This window comes from Rhododendron vialii, chromosome 11a, assembly GCF_030253575.1.
Source record: "Rhododendron vialii isolate Sample 1 chromosome 11a, ASM3025357v1".
Lineage (NCBI taxonomy): Eukaryota > Viridiplantae > Streptophyta > Magnoliopsida > Ericales > Ericaceae > Rhododendron > Rhododendron vialii.
In genome coordinates, this window is record NC_080567.1 from 36845208 (window position 1) to 36870965 (window position 25758).

Here is a 25758-nt window from a genome sequence, read left to right on the forward strand (position 1 = left end):
TCTATCTTTCGTAGACTCTTAACAGGCTTTTGGAAATACTTGCGCCGGGCAAAATTGTATGACAAAGATACTAAAGGAACCACTTCAACAGTATCATTCTTGATGTTCGTATGTTGTTTCTTCAAACCTCAAAAGAACCTTACGTGTACTCTAAAAACTTGTGGTTTTGGCCTTTGATCTCCATCTGTTTTTTTTTCAATTGCTCGCCACGAAATCAATTTAACAATCTTCTATATATATATATATATATATATTTGCAGTAGGAAATTACGAGAGTTATTGAGTAATCAATATTGTTGATAACGCTCAACAATTGAACTAAAGTACTATTGTTTACGAACTTATTCAACAAGATAAGTGAGTTTTCACATTAAACCGGTCCTTGTTAAATAATATCAAGTAAATGAGAGAGAATCATGAGAAACTCACTCACACTGTCTAACCTTATAGAACATTTCATCCACATTAACGCCCTTCGCATTTTGAAACAGAACTTTGTTAACTGGTCACTATTCATCTCTCTTTAGCCCTTTTCATCTAAGTAACTAACATTTCCTCTCTCTCTCTCTCTCAATCTTTTTACATTAATTTCGTGTATTTTGATCGGTAGGATTTATACATGAAACATATAGCACTATAAGATTTTTTTTCACTGTTTACGTTTTACACTCAAGTGTAGTGAATAAGACAAACCATGTGGGACCCAGTATAATTAGTGAGAGAAATTGCAATATCTAAACAGTGTTTTTAGTGGATGCGGATTTAGATCATAATAACTTTATCTCACATGAAAGTCTTACTTTTCTTACGTATTTACTTTTATTTTTTTGAAAAGCTTTTTCTTACGAAGTTTAGAGTGGAACAAATGATAGAAAAAAATACAGTAATACCTTACTGGACCTCGGGATGCTGTAAAGCAATTCTCAATAGAGCGTCCTGCAGGACACATCAGAATCGTCCATATCGATAATCAATGGTCCGAATTGAAAACAAACTCGTTTCTAATTGCGATCGTTGAAAACACTTCTGGATGATCCACATGCGCCCTGCAGGGCTCTACAAGAAGCTGATTTGCATCATCCTAGATCCATACTTACGCAAAACCCAATCTTGTGAAAGGGAGAATCGTGAGGAATGTGTGATGTGTCATATCCAGCCCCAAAGGCGCACCTGGCACTTCTTGTGTGGCACGTTTGATGACGATCACACGGTATTGTCCGAAGAACCATTGCCAGATATGATCCCCTAACGTACTACCAAAAAAATGAGATTCTTGCCTGGCTTTCTTTTGGCTGAAGAAAGCTTCGGATGCATTAGATCACAACCTATGGGGGTAGTTATACATGAAAAATATATATTTAAATAGTAACTTCGAAAAGGAAATTTTTTTATTTGAAAAAAAGTTGAAAGAATACGACCTTACCACCAAAGGGTGCAAATTCAAATGAAAGTAGGGATGGCAAGTGTACCCGCCCCGTTCCATCTCGAATGGGGCGAGTTTTTTCACTCCATTTTTTGGGGTTCGGGTCGGGGTAAAATTTCCAAAAACCCGCCCGGGTTCGGGGCGAAAGTACCCCGCCCCAATGAGGGATCTCGCACGGCCTTACCGTGCGAGACTCCCCTTTCCCGATCGAATTGCGACGATCCGAGCCGCTCAAAGTATGCAGAACTTGATTTTAAGGGTACCCGCGAGAAATCAGCAAAAAAAATGATCGGGAAGGGCTTGATCCGAACAGTTTTTTACTGAACCGTTCAATGAAAAACTGTTCGGATCAAGCTCTTCCCGATCAGTTTTTTTGCTGATTTCTCATGGGTACCCTTAAAATCACGTTCTGATCACTTTGAGCGGCTCGGATCGTCGTAATTCGATCGGAAAAGGGGAGTCCCGCACGGTAAGGCCGTGCGGGATCCCTTAGGAGATCCGGACTGTATATATATATATATATATATTTGTGTGTGTGTGTGTGTGTGTGTGTATATACTTATATACATGTCCTTTAATTTTTTTAGCATTAATCCAAAAAACAATGTTTTTTTACTATCAAGTAGTCTAATCAAATTTAAAAAATAAATAAAAATTGATATTTATTGATGTTTAGTGGATTTTTTAAAAAGTTTTCTTCAAATATTTATAATAAATCCTACACATAAAGAAATGGAATGAAGTATCTAAAATACTGATTGCAATTACAAGTTTAGATAAAACCGTGATACCAAAAGACACAAAAATAATTTCAAAACTTTTATTTTTTAGATAATTTTTATTCTTATTTTGCATTTTTTTTAATTTTTTACTTATAGTTTAATTTTTATGGGGCGGGGCGGGTAAACTCGGGTCGGGTCGGGTAATGATTTTCAGGTCGGGGTATGCAAAAATAAATAAAAAATCCCGCTCCGTCCCGTTGCCATTTCTAAATGAAAGCTTATCAAGCATCCCAAAAAAGTTGCAAATTATCTAATCCTCACCCCTCTTGTTATTTATTTTTCCTGGTTTCTTCATTTTGGCTCTACTGTACATTTCCCGACTATTTCGTTGCACCCAGAAAAAAACTTGTCTACTTCGTTACACTTGCCCTATCATTCATCGAGGAACTTCCATTCCCCTTTCATTTTCGCAAAATCTGCGGTCTGCACACAGCAATATAGCTTTAACAGATTGGAAATGCCTAAAAGTAAGTAATATAAGATTGTTAGCTGAGATAAACAGATGAGGAATAATGACAAGGGAAGTTTTGAGAGCAAAAAGTTGAAAAGAAACAAATGGCTTATCTAATTCAAATTCCCAAAGACTATACATGGCAGTGCAAGAACAAACAGTAGAGGGACTAAATATTTTTTGAAACAAAGTACCGCTGCCATAGTCCAGTAATGTGAAGACATCCGGCTCGGATGAACTACATATCCCAACTACTCAGACCACTTTTCGATGCCCGCCAAAGGCCCAAATCTGCAGGCAGAAACAGAATTTATAGGAGTTAGAAAGGAAAAAAGGACTGCAATTTTCTAGCAATGAAACGCAGCACAAGGAGGAATGCAGACCTGGAATGATAAAACAACAAGCAAGCTATAATAGGCCGTGGTAGGAATCAGGCTCACCTTCAGATTTGTATCCCAACTTCCTGTACACAAGGCACTCCCATCAGACGACAAGCCCAAACAGCTGATCCGACCCTCGTGTGAGTTTTGAAGAGATCCCAAGTTCAACACCACCTGTAAACAGGAAAGACAAAGTAAGAAAGTTGAGCAGAGAGAAAGAACATCTAAGTTAGTAATGTGAAGGTTCACTATTTATTAAATACTACTTCCCATTCATTCTTAATCTCTCATAAATAGAAACTAACAAACCTTCAGAGCCAAGGTGACTCGAAAAAACAAAGATCTGGTCCCTCTACATGTAAAGGCTAACCATGCCAGAAAGGCATCACCTGATGCATCTATTTTCCAGACACAACCACTACCGTTAAACTAGGGTTATGGAAATTCAAGATATACTTATTTCAACTTTATAGGTCTTTCATTTTGTTTTCTAGAAACACGAGAAGTCTATGATACCAAGGACTAATTATGTACACTCTAACACAGACGAAGCAAGAATCCATAAGAATCTCCCTCCATGATTATGGTATAACTAAAGATAGTCAAATGGAAGAAATATCTACCCTCGCCAGTAAAGTGTCCCATACATAGCAATCTCCGTTAGAGTACCCAGCAAAGAGGAGCCTTCCTGATGTGGAGAAAGCAATGGAAGTGACATGCCGGTCATCGTTATCACCATTCTGTTGAGAGTATACTTGGAGCTGGTGCCCAGTCCTAATATCAAATAACCTGCAAGTCCCATCATCTGAACCAGTTCCGAATCTATTCCCATCTGGGAAGAACTTCACGGCATTGACATCTCCTTCATGACCATGAAATGTCCGGACCGCTCGACTAGCAACACGAGTGTCCCACAATCGGGCAGTTGCATCACACGAACCAGACAGAAACGTTCTTGAGTTTGATCCATTAATCGAGACACTGAGAAAATAAGGTGATGGAATCAAAAGAAAGCATCGTTAAGTACAGGATAAAAGACCATCAACAGTAAGTTTATAGAGCAGGGAAGTAACTACCAAATCACAATCTTATTCAAGAAAAGAATTATTAAGATCTGCATAGATTCTATTATTGGAAAGATGGAAACTTTATCTTTATGTGGGGGCCCTTCCTCTACTCTCAGGTAACGTAGACTGATAGTCACACAACTTGCTGTTGGCCCCATTCCGGTTTCTTTAAAAAAAGAATTTTTAGAAAAAGAAGGTAATTTCAAGCTCAAAAATCATGTGTTTACGCAAATAATTTTTCTACGAATATGAATCTTGTTTGATAAATCTCATTGAGATCTTTTAAATGGTGCAAAAAAAATTGAAATATTATTTTTCATTTTCATTATATTTGAGTTTGAAATTATCTTCTTTTTGAAAAAGAAGGTTTAGAAATAAAGCGGAACGGGGCCAGTCTATAGAGGTTATGTACCGAGTTCATGATATCACTCAAAGTCCTTGAGCAGAAAACGTTTAGAGGTCATCATTGGTGGTGGAATAGTTGGGAACATATGTATGGTTGTGGCAGATATCCAAGTGATAAGTTTTTGAGACCTTTAAAACTTTAACTTCAGAAGAACTTCCACAACTGTCAATCGAAGGAAAGCAGAAAATTGTTCGCGTTAGCATCAACTCCAAAAATTGATTGTTCAATTTTATCTACTACCGTATCGTTTCCAAATGAATTACAGCCAACAAAATTTGGAAATGGAGTAATTAGATTGAAATGAGTATATTAGATTGGATTTGTGAGTCAACTACTCATGCACTTACTTCTGCCTTCAACTATGAGCTGAAACAAGAAAAGGTTTCAACCAGTACAAATATCGCTATAAAAAAGAATAACCAAATTAGGCACGCTAATTTGGAATCCAGAGAGTACCTCAGCACATCAGCAGTGTGTCCGCACTGGAATTCGCCTCCAAAAACAGAAGTTCTCTGGCCCGTAGTTATGTCCCATAAAACACAAGTCTGATCACCCGAACTTGTTATTAGGTGAATCTCTTCATCCGGAACATATTGGCAACAAGAAACATAACCCTTATGCCCACTAAGCGTTCTTGATACAGGTATATTCCCGTCTCTGTCAGTCGGAGAATTCAGGTTGAAGATGGAGCATACGCTGTCAAGCCCACCACACGCAACAGATTGACCAGTTGGAGAGAAGGCACATGTCATGACCCAAGCACAAGGTAACTTTATGGCGTGAGTTTTCTGGCTTGTGAGAGCATTCCACACTATTAGCTTCCCATCTTGAGATGCACTGACAACGTGATTCTTTTCCAGAGTCCAGTCTAGCGAATAAACCTGCAAAATGTCTCACGGATTAAAATCCTGCCTTACACCGATGTCAATATAATGTTGCCATGTTAAATACTTACAGTAGTATTATTCATAAGTCTCCCAATATTCAATAACCATTCAAGTATTAGTAATTATATTACCCAACATGGGAGTAACATTAGACCCTATACATATGTTGGGTATAATATTAACGCATTAGCACAACAATAACATTACCCATTTAATCCCCAATCGATGGGGATAAAGGTGGGCGAAGATTGGAGACACATCTAACCTTTGACAACATATGCACAAAGTGGCTGCTCTAAGAAAGTTTTACCACTAAAATAGCAACCCCCTATACCTCCAAGTACTAACATGACATTAACCACCTAATAAATTTCTTAACACTAGTTTTAGTTCAACAAATACATAATGGTCTCAAAAAGCTTCTCCCCAATTTTCCTAATTTGATTCCATTCTCCCAGATTGTCTGGAGGCAATTCCGAAACCAATGGGAGAAGGAAAACCACTAGCACCGTAGCATCCCACTCCAGGTACCGGTTTTGATTGCATAGCATCACCTTAGTCCATTTCCTAGGTCACATTCAAAACCAGAAGTTAAGAGTTCACTTTCTTCTACTTACGTGTAGCAACATTCTTACAAATGGGAAAAATTGAACTGAAACAGGGTAGAAACTTCCACCCAATTCACCTCTTTTCAGCTTCCAACCAAAAAAATCAACAGAAGCAAACAATTCCACTAAAACACTAATGTAGATACACTCGTATATATGTATAGATATGAAATTTGTCACAATTGTGAACCCTACCTTACCGGTATGACCCTGCAGTGTCCTACAACAGACCAGATCCGTCGGGCCGAAACAAACCGGAGTCCTCCCTTGGGACCTTGCGTACCCCGCCACTGCAAATTTTATCACCGAAAACCAAACAGATCTGAGCAAAACTAACACGTGCTGCAATCAACGGTGTCAAAGAACACAAAAGGAAACTAGAAAATAAACAGAGCAGAAAAACGAGTTAGAGAGAGAGAGAGAGAGAGAGAGAGAGAGAGAGATGTTGAACCATCTGTGTCGAGAAGAAGAAGACGCTTCTGCTTCAAGCGTTCTCTGAGGGAATTTACGGTATCCGTAGAAGCCACGAGGCGCTCTTTCAGCTCCGTAACTGACATTTTGGGGGGGGATTTCAACGGGTTACAGCCATTTTGAAGCTTTGGTTTGAAACCTGATCTACATCCTAGTCAATTGGCAACTGATGACTCGTGAGAGAGAGAGAGAGAGATTGGCGTTTAGAGGAGAGAGAGAGAGAGAGAGAGAGAGAGAGAGGAGGCTTGCGTGTGTGCAGGGGTGGGGGAGGTTCCGACCAGTTTTCAGAGGGAAGGGTGACGTGTCGTGCTGACGAGAGGATTAGTAGGTATGGCGTCACATGATGTTCTGTGGGTCCCCAAAATGATACAGTTGACTATGACAGACTATTAAATGACAACCAAGTGGTGTCTGCTCTTGTAGTATCTTCTCTGCTAATAATGTCAAGTTACAGAATATAACTTCATTTTTCCTTTTCTCTTTTTATTTTCTATTACTACGACAACTCCATAATTAGGTGTTTGGGCCAGTTGGCACACACTTTAAAATAATTTCAAGACTCTGAAGTTAAGGATCGGGCAAACATCTAATAGATCTAAAAGAGTTGATACTACCCAGAAGGCTTTGAAATTAAGACTCTAGAAGAAAGCAAATCTATGTGACTGTCTTAGGCCTTGACCCCCGGCCAGGCCAACCCCGAGGCTAAAAATTCATTTTCTCCTGGAAAAAAATAGAAAGAAGGGAAAAATTAGAGGCTGTTTGGGAGCCGAATTCTCCATTCTCATTCTCCATTTTTCCAGTTTCTCCATTTGGGAGATGAATTGTGACAATACATTATCTCACTATGCATTTTCAAAACTATAGTTTAGAGGCACAATTTAATAATCACCCTGGAAGAAAATTTCCATTCTCATTTTGAATTATCAATTTCTAGTGAGAACAAAAAGACCCAACTACCCCTGGCCTTTTACAATAATTCTGAAAGTGATGATAAGGATATGGACTTTGTGAGGACTGCAATTTGGGATTTCATTTTCGTGCGCAACAATATACGTTAGATACTTTTGCAAGGCTTTGTCATATGGTGGTAAATTATTTTATGGACTATAATGTCTGAATTATACAACACCTCCAAACCTCAAATTCTGTAGATTCCATAGGAATCGCTAACAAAATGAAAAGGGCAAAGTACAAATTAAGTGTGAGCAAAAAATCCGTCAAATTGCGAATTCATGAGTCCAAACCAATCCAAACCAAATGATTTGGTTTGGTTTTTAAGTAGTGTGGTTTGGTTCCGATTTTAAAAAATTAGAAACTGCATTAAATGGTTTGATCTTTGGATTTACGTTAATGGTTTCTGTTCCAAACCAATCCGAACCGTATATTTATATAACTCATTTAATTTAGATATACCAAATATACATGAGAGTTATATATAGTCAACTAATTTTCTAAATTAATAATCTATTCAATCCACCGTCCTATTTAGTATTTATTTACTGCCAAAATTATTTAGTATAAATTTCTATATATCACAATTCATTCCTATAATTGTGGTTCACCAAAAACACATGGTATATAATGCTTCATTCACGGTTCAATTAATTCCTAAATTTTTATAAATGAAAACCAATTCTTAGTTATCTCCACATTTTTGAGTACTTAAATACTTTACGAAGATGATATATCAGTTTCAAGTAAACTTTGGTTTGAAACCAAAACCGAACTGTAGTCTAATGGTTTGGTCGTATACTTTTTGTGGGTTGGTTTGATTTTTCAAATTCATAATCCATAGATAGTGGTTTGGTTTACTATGAAACCGAACCAATCCGATTCATACTCATTCTTAGTACAGATTACCTCCTCATGGTTTGACATTTTAACACTGTTGTTGTTTACATGTGATCAGATTCATGTTCTTACAAGTAACTGATTTTGATGGCTATTTGGAGAGGACGAGCTTGAGCCCAGCTTCAGTCAGAGCCGGACATCTAATGGGTGGCGAGATGGAGGAAGCTGGTTTGCGAGCTTGAAGATTTTTAGATCCTAACAAGAAATTAATTAGAAAATCATTTTGGTGAGTGAACCAAACAATAGACATTGTGGTCTAAGGTTAAATTTGGTCTACAAAGGTTTGGGGAGAGAGAGAGCGCACGTGCGCAAGAACACTATGAACAAGAGAAAGCTGTCAAGAGTACAGAAAAGTAAGCCAAATACCTAGGACTCCTTCTACCACCACACCCATTTACACATTCATTCGCACACTCATATTCATAACAAAGGTGGAGCTCGCACATACTACACATCCAGTGTGTGTGGGCCCCACCCTTGTTGTGAGTGTGGGTGTGTAAATAGGTGTGTTATTAGAATTATTGAATACCTAAAGCGAAACAATAGAGCTAGTCCCACACTCATATTCACACCCAAACACACACTTACCACTCATATGAGTGGTGTCCCACACACACTACACATTCTAGTGTGTGTATGGGGCTCACCACTTATAGTATAACAATAAATGGGGGGGGGGGGGGCGCGCTGTCCCTTTCCCTTAAAGGGACAGCAGTGTGCTGTCCCGGCAGAGGGGGTCCCGCTGCGGTCTCGCTCCAACGATCGGAAACGTTTATTTCGTAGAGCTCGTTAAGTTGAACAAGTATGCAAAAAATCAGTTTGATTCGATATCTTTAAGTGCCTGATCGGAACACATATAACTTGTCAATAATAGGTTCTAGTAGATTTGATCCAGTGTTTTGGATCCATTCTTTTTAAGACAAAAAGGTTTCGATTAGACACTTAATGATATCCGATCGAGCTGATTTTTTTACATATTTGTTCAACTTGTAGAGTTGTACGAAGTGAACGTTTCCAATCGTCGGAGTGAGACTGGAGCGGGGCCCCCTGGGCCGGGACCTGTCTCTTGAAGGGACAACACACCCCCTAGTCCATAAGAATAAGGCTCCGTTTGTTTCGATGTAAAATGTTTTATAATGTAAAATATTTTTTTTAGTAATAAATTTCAAATTTTTATTTTTCGGTTTTGGTTGGCACTTGAAAAATATTTTTCAGAAATTGACAAAAATAGTGTAGAGATAGGGGGGCTTAAATTGAATGGTGGAGAGATCTGAGAATATTGGAATTGAACGTGGGTCATGACTGATGATCGAGAAAATTGAGCAGTGACAATTACAGTAAAAGGCAGCGAATTAATTTCGAAAAATAACTTACGGAAGATTTAAGGGTAAGTTATTTTCATCCAATTAATGAAAAATATTTTACATGTAAAATATTTTCCTCATTTTTACACAACCAAACACCGAAAAATAGGTAAAATATTTTACTGAAAAATATTATTTTACGCCTAAACAAACAGAGCCTAAATGAAAATGATTTTGTTATATCAAAAATGCTAGGAACACAACAATGCAAACATAATCTCTTACATACATGTGAAGCCCACACGCACTAATATGTGTGGACCGACCCCACATGTATGTGAAAAGTTATTATTTGATGTTGTGTTTAAATTATTATATATGTAGCATTTTTCCTAAACATAATCTTCAGATATGCTGATTGTACAACAAAGCCATGTGCACCCTGTTAGATATCTTCCCAGTCCCAAGTAAAGACGTACATCATCGCCGATGTTGCAAACCAAGAAAAATAAAGGTGCAAAACCAAATTTGGTTAAAGTCCATACCAATTGGCACCCTAATATTTAATGTCCTAATCCAAGTAGCAAACAACCATGCGCGCTCGGGCACACACGCAAACATATTCATAGTTTATAAGGAAAAAGAATGCAGTACATGTTCTTCTATTAAAAAGAGAGAGTGAAAACTGATGTTGTATAGCCAGCGATCTATCACAAGAAGTGATATATCAAAAATGGGAGCATCAAATGTAGAGTAAAAAAAAAAACTACATAAACTACAATTGACAATCATAGTTGTTAAAAACATACGATACATGATACGTATGCTACGATTTGTATCGTCTGTTTCGGATAACGATATGTATCCCACCTTGTATTCCTTTTGCATAGAAATCCTACGATACAACCGCTTATCCTGCGATTTATACATGTATCCTAATTCGGTACATATCCTACGATTACTTATTAAGAAAAAGTCGGACTATCCTAATTCGGTACATATCTGTGAACGTTGTTGAAGTATAAACTAAATTTAGTATTATTGCACAAGAAAGTTAAGTCTAAACAACTCCTCTTCTCCTTTCCCCTCCTCCATTGGGTTCCATACCCATGTGCGGCGGCGGGAGGGGAAGGTCATGCTACTTTTTCGACTCTCTTTTTTTATTTTTTTTCTTTTTTTCTTCCGTCTCTCCAAATCAACGACTTGTCGTTTGCTCTGTAAGAGTTTTGTCTCTCGTTTTAAGAGAGTTGTTAGTTTCATCTTTGAACGAATTTTCTCTACAGATCGGATTCTCTCAATCGATGTTGCTTCACAACGATATTTGTGCTTCAACATTCTATACTTACACTATGTCTTTGGCGGGGCAACTCGTGGCAGCTTGGTAGATCTGTAGTTTTTAGGAGTTCATTGGAGCGCATTTGATCATCTGGGTATTTGGTGTCTTTTGTCCTTTGCACTTTTTCTCGTCTGAGACTCCTAATTAGATGTTAGACAGTTTAAAAGTGTTGTTGTTGCATCAGGCCATGCCTGGATTAGAATTAAAGATATCGATTGCCTTGTGATTTACTCATTTTGTATTTGTTAGACGATGAGTTTGGCTTTGTCCAAGTTCTTTATAATGATCTCTGTTTTGTAAGTGTTGCTGGACGTTTAACGATACAATCTTCTCACTTGACCAAAAAAAAAAAAGGCAGAGGTCCAATTGTCAAAATCCAAAATGGAAGATATTATTGAAGAAGATATAATATCTAGTTTTTAGAACTTCTAAAATATCTAACTTTTGAAGCTCTAGAATATCCTTGTAAAACATTTAGAGTGTTTTTGTGAAAATATTTTTGTACTAAAGCCTTCCATAGAGTAGTATATTTAGGGATAGTTAGTAGCCATTTTGTACCAAGCTGAAAAAAAGTTTGAGTTGTGTAATACAAATACTCTCATTCCCGGACCTGGGGACCCTGCTGAGCGGCACCCCTGCCGAGCGGGTGTTGAGCGGCCAATCCGGCCGTTCATCTCGGAATCAACAGTCCGGATCGAAACATCTTTTTCCTTCTTTTTTTTTTTTTTAAATCTGTTCGGCACCTTTGCATCAGTGTTTTGGACGGCCGAGATGCGCTTGGCACCCCTGCCAAGCAGGGTCTCCCAGTCCCTCATTCCCCACTCTTGTTCTTCCTCTTTCAAAAATCTTGTCCAACTAAACAATAGAAAACTCCTACTCTTCCAATCGGTCAATTAAATTCAGAGAATCAAGTGGCATGCTCATTTTCTCAGAGTTGGGGTTTCCAGGAAAAAAAGCGAAGGAGCAGAATTCTTAACCGCAGAAATTGCAAGAAAATCTTTATCCAAATCCATAGCAAGAAGAAAAGAATCAGAGATCCATGAAGATGGACACATAGGCGATCGGAAATGGAACCGGTAGCGACTTCGCCTTCTTCAGCAGGTAATGTGTTACCAACTCGCTGTCAGTCGGGGTGAAGCGGAAGCCGGGAGGAGCCATTTTTAGAAACTCCTCCCAGGCATCGCCTTCCAGCCGCGGCTTCGAGAGCGGCGGCGAGAGCGGCGGTCCGTCAACTTTCATTGGGAGTGGGTTTACTGAGAGAGTGAGAGCAAAGAGTGAGGGGGTGGAGATCGTTAGGAGTAGAGGCCAAGCAAAGCAAGGAACCGGTTACACGCCACGTGTTTTTCTTGGAAGGAATCGGTTACACGCCACGTGTTTTTCTTGGAAGGAACCAGATGAAAAGTTTTTCTTGGCTTATCTGTTGGTCCCTACAAATTGAGACTAGTTTCAAAATCATTCTCAAAGTTTTTCCTGTTTCGATTTAATCGTTTCTTTTGAAACCATGTGCCAATGTGATCGCTGCTGTCAATTAGTGACTGATGTGTCTAACAGATAATTGGGCAATTAAAAGAAAAAATCAAGGTCTTAAAGACTCTTAACCCACCGAAGCCCCATGCCCACCCATTTAAACCAAAGATCCAAAGTGCTAGTAGCATTATTGAAATCAAAGACCAAAACGTTACCCACCACACTAGACCAAAGATTGATCCCCTCTGCATCATCTCCACCGATTCCTTTTCTCTTATTTCATCAATTGCTCTTAATAACCAAACAACACACTACTCAAAACCAGAAAAGTTCCCAAATTTTGAACCCAATTGATAATTTTGCACAACAATTTTAGACTCTGTTTTTTTGCCCATAGTTTGTAGCAATTGAGCGTAATGTATTTGAGGGCTAGAAACGGATATTCGATTTGAAAATTAACAAGGTTTACAAACTTGGTTTTATTTGAATAGTTGAAAGGTCAGGAAAATAATGGTATTTCCAATTTTTAAAGTTTTAGAATGAGATAATTGTCAACTATTTAAATGCCGTAAAAAGTGGGAAGGCTTTGCAAATCAGTCATGCTAAGACTACCGACTCCATCCAACATACCTATTGATATCCGTTAGAGTTGATTTTTCACTGAGCCTCATAAATAATTATACCTACCAAGCACTGATTATCAAACACTAGCAACGTATTCGTAATTTTAAATCCCGGGTTGCAAGCATATTAACCCGTTAGCATTAAAATGCAAGTAAACAATGTAATTATCTAAGTATTTCTCATCTCAACATGACCAAGGACAACTACAAATACACCAAAGAATGCAAGGAGGTCACACAAATATTCTTTATTTTTTGTATTTTTTTTCAATTACTACAAGAGTTGACAATTAAAGGGAACACATGAAGTCATGACCCCACAAATAAATCTATCTTTCAAAAAACAGATTACAAGAAATTCAATAAACCCAATTCCACACAGATTATCCACCGTTACAATTGCGCAAAACAAAGATAATTGTCAAGGATGGGATAGGGAGGTCTAGTGCCGGCGGCCGCCACGACAAGAATTTTAGAAAACGCAATTATTATATGTGAAAAAAAATTTATCCCCAACTTATATAGTCTCGCCACTGCTAGATTTTTTCCTTATTTTTTATTATATACTAGTCATAAATCTTCTATTTGTTTTTCAAGAAAAGAGACCCAAAAAAGAATTTTAAAACTAAATTGAATAAGTCAAAGTGAAATAATATAAATGATGATGTGTAATTAAGAAAAAAAAAACTTCACATTAATTCTAACCCTAAAATAACTTAACCTAAAAAACTAAGGAAATTTAATTATAATGTCACTTCCAAAAGGGAGTGCGGTTATCAATTTGGAAAATCTATATAGGGATTTGGAGAGTGACATTATCTTTGTGCATACCGATGCTCTGAACTATCAATGAAGGAAGCATAATAATGTGCATATAAATTGAATTGGATTTATAGGCCTGCCCTTTCTGATGTCATTTGGTTTTGATTTAGAGGCATGGTTCCTCAACAAAAAACACATACAGGGAGGCTACTGTTTAAGTGGTATTCTGAGATCAGCCACTTTGTATATATTGTTAAAAGTTAGGTCTGTCTCCAATCCTCCTCCGCTCATACTCCCAATGATTGGAGACTACATGGGTTCTGCTGTTGTTGTTGTTGGAGTGGTATTATCGATGCCCGAAATTAAAATTAGTCTTTTTTCATACTTTATGTACAAATGAAAAACATCATTTACTATAGTTTTTATTATGTTATTTTAATTTTTTCTGTAGCCGATTACAATTAATGTTGTAATGAATCTTTTTATTTTTTTAGTATACATTTCGCCACTGCTAGGGTAAAATACTGGTTCTATCCTTGATAATAGTTAACATTACAAACCAAACAACTCCCCAACCCCAGTACAACTATCCTCGACCTCGATCGACAGAACTCCCCAATACAAACCAAACACCATTTGGTTTAACAATCGATCATAACCAGCGGTAAAGACACATATACCTATCAGTATGAAAGGGTAGTATAGGTATTAAATAAAAGTTTTAAATTCATTAGCAAATTAGGTTTTTTCCTATAATCTAAAGTTTTGAAGCTTCCCTATTAGGCCATCTACAGTGATATAATAAAAATGGATAACCAAAAGTTGACACATCAGCTTTTGATTATTCATTTAAGAGGTTGCTAAGCTTAACAATGTTGAGGTCCACAATGGTCACTTCTATTCCATTACCAAAATAAGGGGTCCACTACAATCTCTCTCTCTCTCTCTCTCTCCCTTCTTCCCGCCATTCACTTCGCTCCATTACATTTTTGTGGGCAAAATTATATCGAACGTATGGTGCTCTTCATAGTATTCTCTATCAAAACAACACCGAAACTTTTTTTTTCCTATTCTTGTAGCCTATCTTACCAAACTAATATCACAAATCCACAACTCTCTTAATCTTCCAAAAAAAAATCAGATGTGCTCTTGAATTTGAAAAAGAATGCAAGGTTCTTCATGTACTCAACCACAATAGATGAACGAAAAAGGAATAAAATAGAAACGAGAAATAATAGTGAAATACCTTAATTCGACAAAGATGGGTTGAATTGTAGATGATCGAGAGATATGAGCTTTACTTTTGGAGAGAAAGAAAGAAACAATTTGTGGGTGAAGTGAAAAAGATATAGAGCAGGCGAAGAATTAGAAAATACTAGTTGAAACACACGTGTATACAAATTTTGAAACCAATTAACTTATATGGTGTGGGGTCCACAAAATTTGATTATTGAAAAAAGTTGCTAGTTTTAGTTGTTCAAGGCCCAAAATTTGATTATTTCTAAAGATGTTGTTAAGTTTGATTATATCATTATGAACCATCTTTTGAACCAATATTGTTAACTTTAACATCAATTGGATTTAGATTATACCACTGTAGATGACCTTAATATTAGAATTAGGAATTTTCCTATAATCCCCCGCAAGAATTTAAAACTTTGTAAACCACTAGAATAATGATATGGGCAATATACATACAACTTGTGGTACACTACGCATCATCAATAATGAGAAGAATATCAACAGTATATAGAATGTCACAAAACACCATTCAGACTTCATCAATTACTTTTTCACGGTACAAAATCGGAAAGAGAACAAAGGTTTTCTCACACAAGATACAGTCGAGAACAAAAATAATGGTTTTCCCTTCCTCAAAAGAACAGAAGAATTTGAAGTACTACGTACATACAAATCTTAGTTTTTTTTTTCAACAGATAGAGTTCCTCTTCATCAATTTTGTAGAACATTTCAAATACTCAAAATGAATTTCATACTATCATGTTTGGAATTCGAATCACACCGGATTAGTATGAATCCAATTTTAATCCACGAGTCATGTTTCTAAAAAATATGCAATCAGTATCCAGACCAAAAGTCTCGTGGTTCGGTTCCAATTTTTTTTTGGTTGATCCGAATCACGTTTCATTAAAAGCCAAAAATGGCAAATTACAGCGAATCCATCTGAAAACAGAGAAAGGACAAACGTGCAACAAGCCATCATAAAAGAAAAGGTATGAAAATAGGTGACAAAAGGACACCGGTAAAACCGACATAAACTAGAGGATAGGCCTTAGCACGTCTCACCACCTCAAAGGGTCGGATCACGAGGGGCCCTTAGCGTACCCCCTAGCCGCCCCAGCCTGAGGCACGCACCCAGTCAGAGACAAACTAAACCGAACCGATGGAAACAAGAATAAACAACAAACAAGGGAAAAAAAACATAGCGACCATGGTCCATGGGGAATTACCACTTGATGCACGCCGGCCAAACCCTAGCCGAGGAAAACCACCCTCCGCCGTAGATGGAGGCACCGACTAGATCCCGAACCGGAGCAGTGGAGAGACATCTCTGGCAAGCCCCCGCTGACACAAGCAGGCTCCGGGCATGGAGAAACGAAGAAGATATCCACCTGGGCTGAAACTCCAAAACACCGGCCCACGACGCCAAAGACTGTGAATCTCCCTTGCGTGGATACTCCCCACGACTGAAAGCTGAAACACAGGCTCTAGGGCCAAGCCTCGACCCTTATAAGGCAGATCTAAACCAGATCTAACCAAGCAAACCTAGCATTATTTGCCCACAACCATCACCCACGGGATTTGGAAGGCCAGACCAGTACAAACCCGGACTAGGGGAGACCTAGCCGGGGGAAAAAGGGCACGATAGGTCCAAAGAAACCTAACAAAAAACCCTCTGCCCTCCTACCTCACCTTATTGAACCACACCGCTGCCCTAGCGAACTAGATCTGGTGGAGACAAGGTGGAGAGAAGAGAAAGAAACAAGCTCTACAAATGCCGATTGCGAACGCCTCCGCCACTGGAAGCTGCCTTCGTCGGAGCGAAACCAAAACCCCTACTTTGACCAATCAGAGGCTGGAAGCAAGACACAGGTGGGATGGAAAGGAGGATGAGAGAGGGATGAGGGACCCTGGTTGAAAGCTCCTCGCAGGAACTAGGGAGAGTAGGAGAGGAGAAGATAAGGTTCTAGAGAGAGAAGGAGAGGAGAGAGTAAGCTTTTGGTCCGGTTCCAATCCAATCTGTGAGTTATGAATCGGTCCCGATTTTATCCACAGATTACATCATCCAAATGTTTGAATTTTCTGGTATTATTGTAGGCACATGTTAGCAGTTTTCAGATCAAAAAATGTTCTTACACTTCCTTCTGAATATCTGTTGAAATGGTGGCAAGAAATGCCAAGAGTGGAGGTGCCGTTGATGAACAGGGCTCCTGAATTTCCAGGAAATTTGCAAGAGCCTTTGACTGTTAGATATAACAATCTACGGCATGAAACAATTAGATTCGTTGAAGAAGGAGCAAAGTCTAATACATTTTTATAACGTCGCTATCGATGCTCTGCAAGAGGCTGCAAAAACGTTGCTGCTGCAAAGAAGCAAAGCTCTGGAGCCACACAGGGAAGCACTCTGGCCAATGGAGCTAGCCAAGGAACGCATATGGATGAAAAAAATCAAATGATGCCACATAAATCTGCGGTAAGTAGAATGTGATCTAAATTTGAGTTGTTGGCATTAATTTTGCATCGTCCTAGACCATACTGGTGCTCAATATTTCTTTTCTTTATATCTTTTGTTTCCCTCCCCCTTTTGTTGAGGAATGGGAATGTGCTGCATGAGCAGTACTTCAATCTTTAGAACCTGAAACTAAGTTTTTGTTTAGATAGTTTGTTTAGTTGGTTGACTTTCATTTTTTCTAAAAAATCCCATTTACCTTGTGCACACTCTTGTTCTAGTGTTACAGTCGTATCCGTATGCTACTCCAAATCAATCATCTACTCAACTCTAGTAAATATGAGATCCGTTCCTTCTGGTTGATGCTGTCCGGAAACATCCCACTATTTTCTCCATCCGATCATCATCCACCAATCACCTGATTTGCAGCCTCTCCTCGTTCAACTTGTCGGAAATTTACGGAATTTCGGGTGAATGAAACCGGGATTTTGGAGGGTCTTTCGAGGCAACCGGTCCCGGGTTCGTTATATCTGAACGCACCACCACAATCAATAGACGTATTGATGTGTATGGCCGTAACTCCCGTAACCCCTCTACCTTGATGGCAGCATTACTCCTCCCTCTTGATGGCAGAAATCAATTCTGAATTCAATGGGCAGAATTCATTGCAGGAGTTATTCAGCCCTCCTCCACCCTATAAATTGAAGCATCACGTTTTGGAGGAGCACAAGCAATTCCACAATCCTCCTGCATATTCTGAAATTCGGTTTTTTTTAGAGAGAAAGGCAGACGGTAGTCAGTTCGCCAAGGCGGTCGACGGCGGTGTTCCGACGGCTTGCGGTTTAGCCGAGCCAACCCTGGGAGGAAGACGCCGAACACGAACCTACAACACCGACGGTAGGCGGCGAATCTTTCTTAAGGTGACTGTGGTATCACACAGGACTCGGTTTGGTTTCAAAGATTTCGTTTGTATTCCGTTATCTCCTGTTCAAGTTTATGTAATTTGTAATTTGTTTCAATCATGTATTGTATTGTATCGTTATCATTGAAATTGTTCTCTGGAACTTTATACATTATTGCCGAAATTTTCCCAACTCTGTCACACTCACCGCCCTCCTACTTGTTTGTACAATTGGTAACACTTGTTCAATTTTCTGTCTCCCCAACCCAATTCGCCCATGTAGGGTGTTGAACCACGTATCATTGAGTGAATCAGGGAATAGGGATTGGATTTGTAAGAAATTAATAATCATGTGGACGATCTAACATCAGTTCACGTGTTTAGTTAAGTCAGTTCGAGAAATCAAATTATCTCGCGCTGCTTCAAGTAAAGAGCCTCGAAACAAAACTAATGTTGGCGTGGTTACAAAACAAATCCTTGTTGGCTAATTGTCTCACGCTTCTATCTCTGTCAGACTGTCTCTCTATTCGTCCTTGTATCTGTGCTTGCTTAGGGGGCTAGTGTGATGTTTAGAGGAAGGAGGTGATTTTTAGCTGTGACTTGTGAGAGTTGATTGTGGGTAGTTGTGATTTCCACGTAGGAGAAGATTGAACGCAAACAGCTATATGGATTTTTCTCTCTCCTCTTTGACCCTACAGTAATTTTATTTTAGCCGGAAAGGTTGTATATATAAATAAAAATAAAACTTGAGATATCTTCATACGTACGGAAATTACTTTTGTGACACTAATTTACAAATCTATTCAACCCCAAAAAGCCCTTCTCCATTTCATATTAGAATAGATGATTGGGTCCTCTTTAATACACCTTTTGCAGGATAAGAAGGGAAAGAAAATTCGCGAATTGGCTGCCGAGTTGGAGAGCACAAATGCACGATGTGAAGTGTATCGTGCAAATCTGCTTGCGTTTCTGAGTGATCTGTAGGATCAAAAGTTAAAACTGTCGCCGAAAGTTCAAAAAGCAAGGCTTAGCTTGAAAGAATGAACTTGAAAAAAAATTGAGCCAAAACATGTCCATTCTTCTCTGTTACTTTTCCTGCTTTAGCACTTGAGGAGTCTGAAGCTCATGTGGGGTTTACATGTCTTCATTAAAGCAGTTGCCATGATAGAAGAGAATAGAATGCAGTCCTTTCATGACTCACAAAGACCATTTTCTTTTCTTTTACATCCACGGGAAATCAATGTCAAGAAAGAGTACTCTATACGGAAATGATTTCCCAAAGCAACTTTGATAACTGCAGAAAGAATAAGCTTATACATTTTACATGCTATAGAAATCAGTATATATATTTACAAGGTTTACGTCAAAGGTCATAACATCTCATTTATTAAACAAGAGAAACCTTTGTTCAAACACAAGTACTGTAGTCCCTCCTCCATACATCGATAATATCTCGAAACGATCAATTTGAACACAACAAAATTATTGCTATACCGTTCCGTGCTGCAGAAAATGATCATCTCCGTTTTGATCTTTGCACATCACCACCCACTGTCTCCTTTAATGCATTCGGAAATTTACAGGTGACAGCCTCGTGGGATCGGAGAGGAGCTGTGTCTTTGTTTGTACGCGGTTCCTGCATAATATGAATCAGTTTTCGTTTGATGAGATAGGCAAAGCTCTGATTAGGGGTGTGATTAAACCCTTCATATTCTATGTATGCAGATTTGTTTGTACTTGTGTTTCAATGGATTTTTGGCCTTTGGATCACATGAGATTCCCAAGTGATTCAACGACAAGAATGTGACCAGAACTGGCATCAAGCAATAGCCCATCAAATATTGGAAAACAACACTATTGCTCGGATATGACATAGGAAAAGGGCTTACAGATCGGAAAGGAAACTCATCTGCCTCTAGCATATGCACAATTTGCCCCATTTTCGGCCGCTTTTCGGTATCCAAATCTATACACCTAAGGCAAACCAACAACGCCCGCTTCAAAGCTCTAGGAGAGGGCTGTACTTGGATCCGGGGGTCCAACGCCTCTTCCCCACGCCGACTTGAAACCATTCCTTTAAACCAATCAACCAAGTTCATCTGAAGCCCATTCAATGAAACAGGAGTTTAAAAAAGACTGCGAAAATCAAGGACCAAATTGATAAGGGAAAGGAAGGGCAGAGAAAACTTGATTTCACCTCTCCAGGTGGTCTAGAGTAATCAACTGGACTCTTTCCAGTAATTAGTTCCATGAGTAGGATTCCAAAGCTGTACACATCACTCCCCTCGTTGAGCATACCTGTATTGGCATACTCTGGGGATACATATCTACAACACAAAAGCGCGAATAAGCTAGTAAACTTTGGAGCGTAGAAAGCGCCCATTCACTTTAATAGACTCTTCACTATGCCAAGGAAAGATAATTTCAAGAAAAGAACAAACCCGAATGTTCCCATCACTCGTGTAGTCACGTAGGTACTTTCGGATCCCAAGAGCTTGGCAAGTCCAAAATCGGATACTTTTGCATTCCATTTCCTATCCAGAAGAATGTTACTAGATTTGACATCGCGGTGTACAACTTTCGGTTCTAAGCCTTCATGCAAGTAGGCTAATCTGTTAACAGAAATAACCAAGAGAAAACAGAAGTGAAGACAAGATAAAACTCACTATCTGTGGCAGAAACGAGGCATCTAACAATTCAGTAAAGACAGTGAATAAGACAAGGAAAAAAAAATTACTTGAAAGAGCTAAAAGGTAAAATCTACTCGTAAAGAAGTATGAAAAAAGGCAAACAGAACAGAAGGCAAGGCAAAGCAAGAATTGCTGCCAATTGAGAAGTGGAATAGATAAGTTCCAAGAAACATCAATTAGGACACACATGGAATGAAAACGAAAGAAAGTCAATTAAGACACGCGTGGATGAAAAATGAAGCGAGAGTATCTCACCCTTTCGCGGTTCCAATAGCAATCTTCAATCGAACATCCCAGGTTAGAGGGCTACAAGGGCCTACATCACCGTGTAACCATTGCTCCAAATTGCCATTTTCTACGTACTCGTACACGAGCAACCTGTTTGGACAGCAGCGTTCAGTTTAGGACAGTAACGAGGAATTCTCTTGTTATTCCGTTAAAGAAGCCAACCGAAACAAGAAAATTACTCACCTTTTAGCACCTTCTGCGCAATACCCAATCAGTCCCACGAGGTTCTTATGCCTAACTTTTCCAATTGCTTCTACTTCCACCTTGAACTCCTTCTCAGCTTGTCCCCTTCATAAAAGGTGATCAAAGAATGTGAAAAGCACCCAGAAACTCTTTATCAGAAGTAAACATTTACGGTTACGACTTTGTTGAGACTTTGCACGGAGGGAAGCTTCTTTGTTACACCATCTTGGACTAATTTTTGTAGTTATAGAGCTTCATCACAGCACACGTACGTAACGAAAGCTTTTTCTGAATCTTTGAAAGTCCTGTTCCATAGCTCATTAAGTTTCTAAAATGTAGGGAAAAAATTAGCTATGTGACACTTCATCCACTTTCAAGAAGAATGCATTGGTAAGGATTCAGAAGAACTTCCCTAGTTTCAGTGTTCATGTACCCCACTATATTGCACCAGATAAACATTTCAGGGCACTCTACGACTCCATAATGTCTTTCCTCAATTTTTGGAGATATAGGGGGCCGCTATTTCAGTGGTAAAACTTTCTGAGAGCAGTGACTTGGTGCATGTATTGTTAGAGGTTGGTTAGGCCTGTCTCCAATTGTTCCCACTCATGCCCCATCGATAGGGAATTACATGGGTATCATTACCCATGACTCTATCTCTACTTCAGGTGATCCACATGAAAAACTTAAAGGTAAGAGTACTGGAATTGTGTCCCCGAGAAGAACAACTTATCTGTAGTATGACACCAATCAAAATGATATCTTGTTTGACAGTGTTTCCAATAAACACTTGTTTGTTTTGGAAATCAAAACCTCAGCGCACGGTCCCGATAAATTTTCTCTATCTATCCCTTTCCACTTGTTACTTTAAAAAATCTCTCTAAAAATCCAAACTGAACGGGATCTTTTTTCCACTAAAGTCTAAACTTCCTAGACTTATATTCCAATCTATAGGAAGATCTTTTTATGGGTAGGTAATAAATTTCCAAGTTGTTTATGAGATGAAATACCATTAGAACTTTCGTACTATTAAAATGGGGAAATGGCATAAAGTCCATCCACCCCAATAAAAGAAAAGGCACAAAAAACAAAAGTGAACCAATCTCCACTGCAAAGCAGAGCAATTGATAAGGAAAAACTAGTTAAAGTGGAAGAGTGAATAAACCCTTAGTCAAATAAGAAAAGAAGACCAATAAATAAAGAAACAAAGGGACCCCTTTTTTTGCATTCCGGTACCAACACCGACATGATATTATTAGATCTATGTAGCTATGATAGTTACTCCATTGAAGACTTCTCCAAGAATACCAACATCGTTTCCGTTGATCCCTTGTACAGCCAAAAATGATGATCCCCAAGAAAATCAGATTTTGAAATTCAAGTTTTCCGGCAGGTGGAGTGGTAGGCAATATGTACCCTCATGCATTAAACTTGAATTCAAACCTCACTAACTGCGGACTTTTGCTAAACTACTATTTGAAATTCAGTAGGCAGTTATTTTGAAATAGTGAATTTGGGTATCCAAAGCAATTCTCAAAGTTCTTTTATCTCTGTTCTTTGGGAGAGAAATTAGATGAAATTAACCGAAATTTGAAGAAACTAAAGCTTTTGCTAGATAAAAAACCCAAAACATGATAAACACCTAGAAATGGATTTTGCATGAACAATTCAGAAAATAACAATGATCTGTTTTGTTCTGTATTTGTCACCTTCCTCCTAAAGAAAGCGTCACCTTTTACGTAATTCTAGATGTCCGGATCAACTTACTCGAACAAGGTACTCGAATTAACGTGACTCACTTGTTATTAAGAAGACTTTTCACAGCGACCACGGACCCGTCCAGCAAAACTCCTCTGTACACGATCCCGTAACCACCTTCACCCACCACATTCTCGTCGGAAAATCCACCCGTAGCCGTCTCCAGTTCCTTGAAACTGTACCACCTCCCCCACCCGATGTTCCCCCCATCCACCGACGACACAGCCGAGGACGACGTCGTCGTCTCGCTCTGACTCCCACCGGAAAACTCGCTCTGATCAGAACTTCCCTTTTTGCCCCCGCTCTCCACCTTAATCTCCGTTCTATCGGAGCTGTTGATTTCGGTGATATCCTTGGAAACTAGAGGCAACGAGCCTGAGCCGTGCTTCAGGATGGTTCGACGTCGTTTCGCCCTTCGTTTGGAGAAGAAACAGAGGAAGATCAGGAGGAAGGATGCGATGAGGAATGCGGAGCATATTCCGATGACAATGTAGAGCCTGAGGCTGAGAAATGGAGATTTTTTGGAGCTGTGGGTTCCGACGGAATCTGCCATTGAAACAGGGGAGGTGAGAATTGAGGTGTGTGATTTTGATGGGGACTACGGAGTAGTCTCCATTAGAGTGAGAAAATTGGGAGGAGAGAGAGAGGGGGGGCGGTTGAGTAGCGGAGAAGCTGAGTGTGAAGTGGGTTGGGGAAAAATCGGATTGTTGAAATCTTTTCGGGGTTGGAAAAGCAGGTGTTTGGGGAGATTTTGGTAGGGACTGTGTTCAAACGGATATGAAGAAAAAGAGAAGAAAAAGAAAGCGAGATGACTTGTTGGTTTTTAACGGGATGGAATGTCAAGAGGATGTTGTTACAAGCAACAATGTTAACGCTACACACAAATACACAAAGTGAAAAACTTCTTTACGGAAGGTTTTCACGGAGGCGGACAATTCTATCCGTCCACAAATATTTTTGACGGTCCAAATTTTAAATAAATTATTTGCGTGAATAGTTTAAATTGTTAAACTATTTAAAATCAGGACCGTCGATAGAGCGACACGAAAACCTCTTTTACGAACCTTCCATGAATAAGGCAACCTTAATACACAAACACTTGTACACACATATTCGCAATGGGAGTGTCCAGTGTATGTAGGGCTCACCTCCATTTGTGAGTGTGTGTGGTAGTATTCGTGTGTGGTCCCGTTACAAGAAGGCCATTTGTTCGGGACTCAGGTCCTGTTGTCCCGTATCCCTCCCATCCAGTCACGTCCAGATTGATTTTTGAAGGTCGTAGTGCACCTTGGTAAAGTTCTTTCGAAATTCCCATTCTCATCATCCGAATTGGCCCTTCTATAGAATTCGCTTAATACAAGTTCAAAAAATAATATATTAGTCTGGCACCGATATCTACGTGATTATCTCACGGTTCATTCTATGAATCATACTAACCATTTATGTTTGTTGAAATGAACTTTGTCTAATTATGTGGTTATTTTTTTAATTCTATTTTTCCTCACATTAGATTGAGAGAATCGAAAAGCCTTCCCTAAAAAAAAATTTTTTTTTGTCTATGTTTGCAAAAATAGATGTATTTGCGTGCACATGGATATATTCCTCCTCAAGTGATTCACAGCAGCTTTTTTTTTTCATGGTAGAGTCCTTAATTAGTTGTTGGGTTTGCCTAATCATGTACATGCTTATTCGTTTGGAGGTCTTAAAACTTCTGTGCACGGTCTTTAATAAATTTTCTCTATCTATTTTTCTTCACTTATTACTATTAAAAAACATCCCTTAAAATCAAAACCGGGGTTGAGTTCAAGTAGGGTGGAGGTCTTGGGTGACGGATGGTGACGACTATGGGTGGCAGTTGGAAATGATGGCATGACATGATAGGGACGAGTGGAGAGACAGAGTGAAGAAAGACGAGAAGAAAATTGAAAACTAAATTGAGGTTATTTTAATAATAAACTTTTTCTAGTTCTTTAACAAAGAGATAGACACTACACAGAGTTTCCTGACGGCGGGGGTGCAAGCGTGATTCCAATGAAGAAAGCGGTATCCAATTAGATTTCATTGAAATATAGGGGGTGTTAGTGATATTTACCGAAAATTTAGTCAATGAAAATATGACATTAAAGAGATGTTACTTAACAAAACTATAAGAAAATCGAGGGGGTGTTAAGTGAAATCTACGCAAGATTTTTTCAAAGAAAATATGATTACACAAAAATAAGGATGTTACTCAACAAACCAATAAGACGATAAGACGTGCCAAATACTATCTATAATGAAATGCAATAGAACTATTAATACGAGCATAGGGTTGTAAGATGTTCAATCAGTTGTCAATGAACATATGATAATTAGAGACGTTACTTAACAAACCTATGAGATGCGTTGGAAATTATCTATTACGAATCTTAATCAAGTCAATACAAGCA

At 38.8% G+C, this 25758-nt stretch overlaps 2 protein-coding genes, 1 long non-coding RNA gene and 1 other non-coding gene across 7 annotated transcripts; 2 read left to right on the forward strand and 2 right to left on the reverse strand.

Annotated features, from left to right (window-relative positions):
• Nucleotides 1-2673: 2673 nt before the first annotated feature.
• LOC131307917 (guanine nucleotide-binding protein subunit beta-2-like) lies at nucleotides 2674-6749 on the reverse strand. 4 transcript variants are annotated; one of them, XM_058334660.1, is made up of 6 exons: nucleotides 6456-6749; nucleotides 6200-6294; nucleotides 4966-5390; nucleotides 3660-4017; nucleotides 3097-3210; nucleotides 2674-2947 (listed from the first exon to the last, which is right to left on the reverse strand). In XM_058334660.1, exons 1-6 carry the CDS (start codon nucleotides 6559-6561, stop codon nucleotides 2912-2914), a joined length of 1134 nt encoding a protein of 377 aa, XP_058190643.1. In that variant the 5' UTR covers nucleotides 6562-6749; the 3' UTR covers nucleotides 2674-2911. The 4 variants fall into 4 exon arrangements, with proteins under 4 accessions (XP_058190643.1, XP_058190642.1, XP_058190645.1 ...); XM_058334659.1 differs by having other exon boundaries at nucleotides 3040-3210; nucleotides 6456-6727; XM_058334662.1 differs by having other exon boundaries at nucleotides 6205-6294; nucleotides 6456-6725.
• A 7154-nt stretch (nucleotides 6750-13903) lies between these two features.
• LOC131309074 (small nucleolar RNA snoR100) lies at nucleotides 13904-14011 on the forward strand. Its single transcript, XR_009194747.1, has one exon. It is a non-coding gene; the product is annotated as a small nucleolar RNA snoR100 (small nucleolar RNA).
• A 2528-nt stretch (nucleotides 14012-16539) lies between these two features.
• LOC131307920 (uncharacterized) lies at nucleotides 16540-20047 on the forward strand. Its single transcript, XR_009194256.1, has 2 exons — nucleotides 16540-17533; nucleotides 19287-20047. It is a non-coding gene; the product is annotated as an uncharacterized LOC131307920 (long non-coding RNA).
• Nucleotides 19683-24184, reverse strand: LOC131307919 (probable receptor-like serine/threonine-protein kinase At4g34500). The gene is made up of 7 exons (XM_058334663.1): nucleotides 23371-24184; nucleotides 21572-21676; nucleotides 21356-21478; nucleotides 20852-21022; nucleotides 20608-20737; nucleotides 20300-20509; nucleotides 19683-20046 (listed from the first exon to the last, which is right to left on the reverse strand). Exons 1-7 carry the CDS (start codon nucleotides 23880-23882, stop codon nucleotides 19927-19929), a joined length of 1371 nt encoding a protein of 456 aa, XP_058190646.1. The 5' UTR covers nucleotides 23883-24184; the 3' UTR covers nucleotides 19683-19926.
• Nucleotides 24185-25758: the final 1574 nt, after the last annotated feature.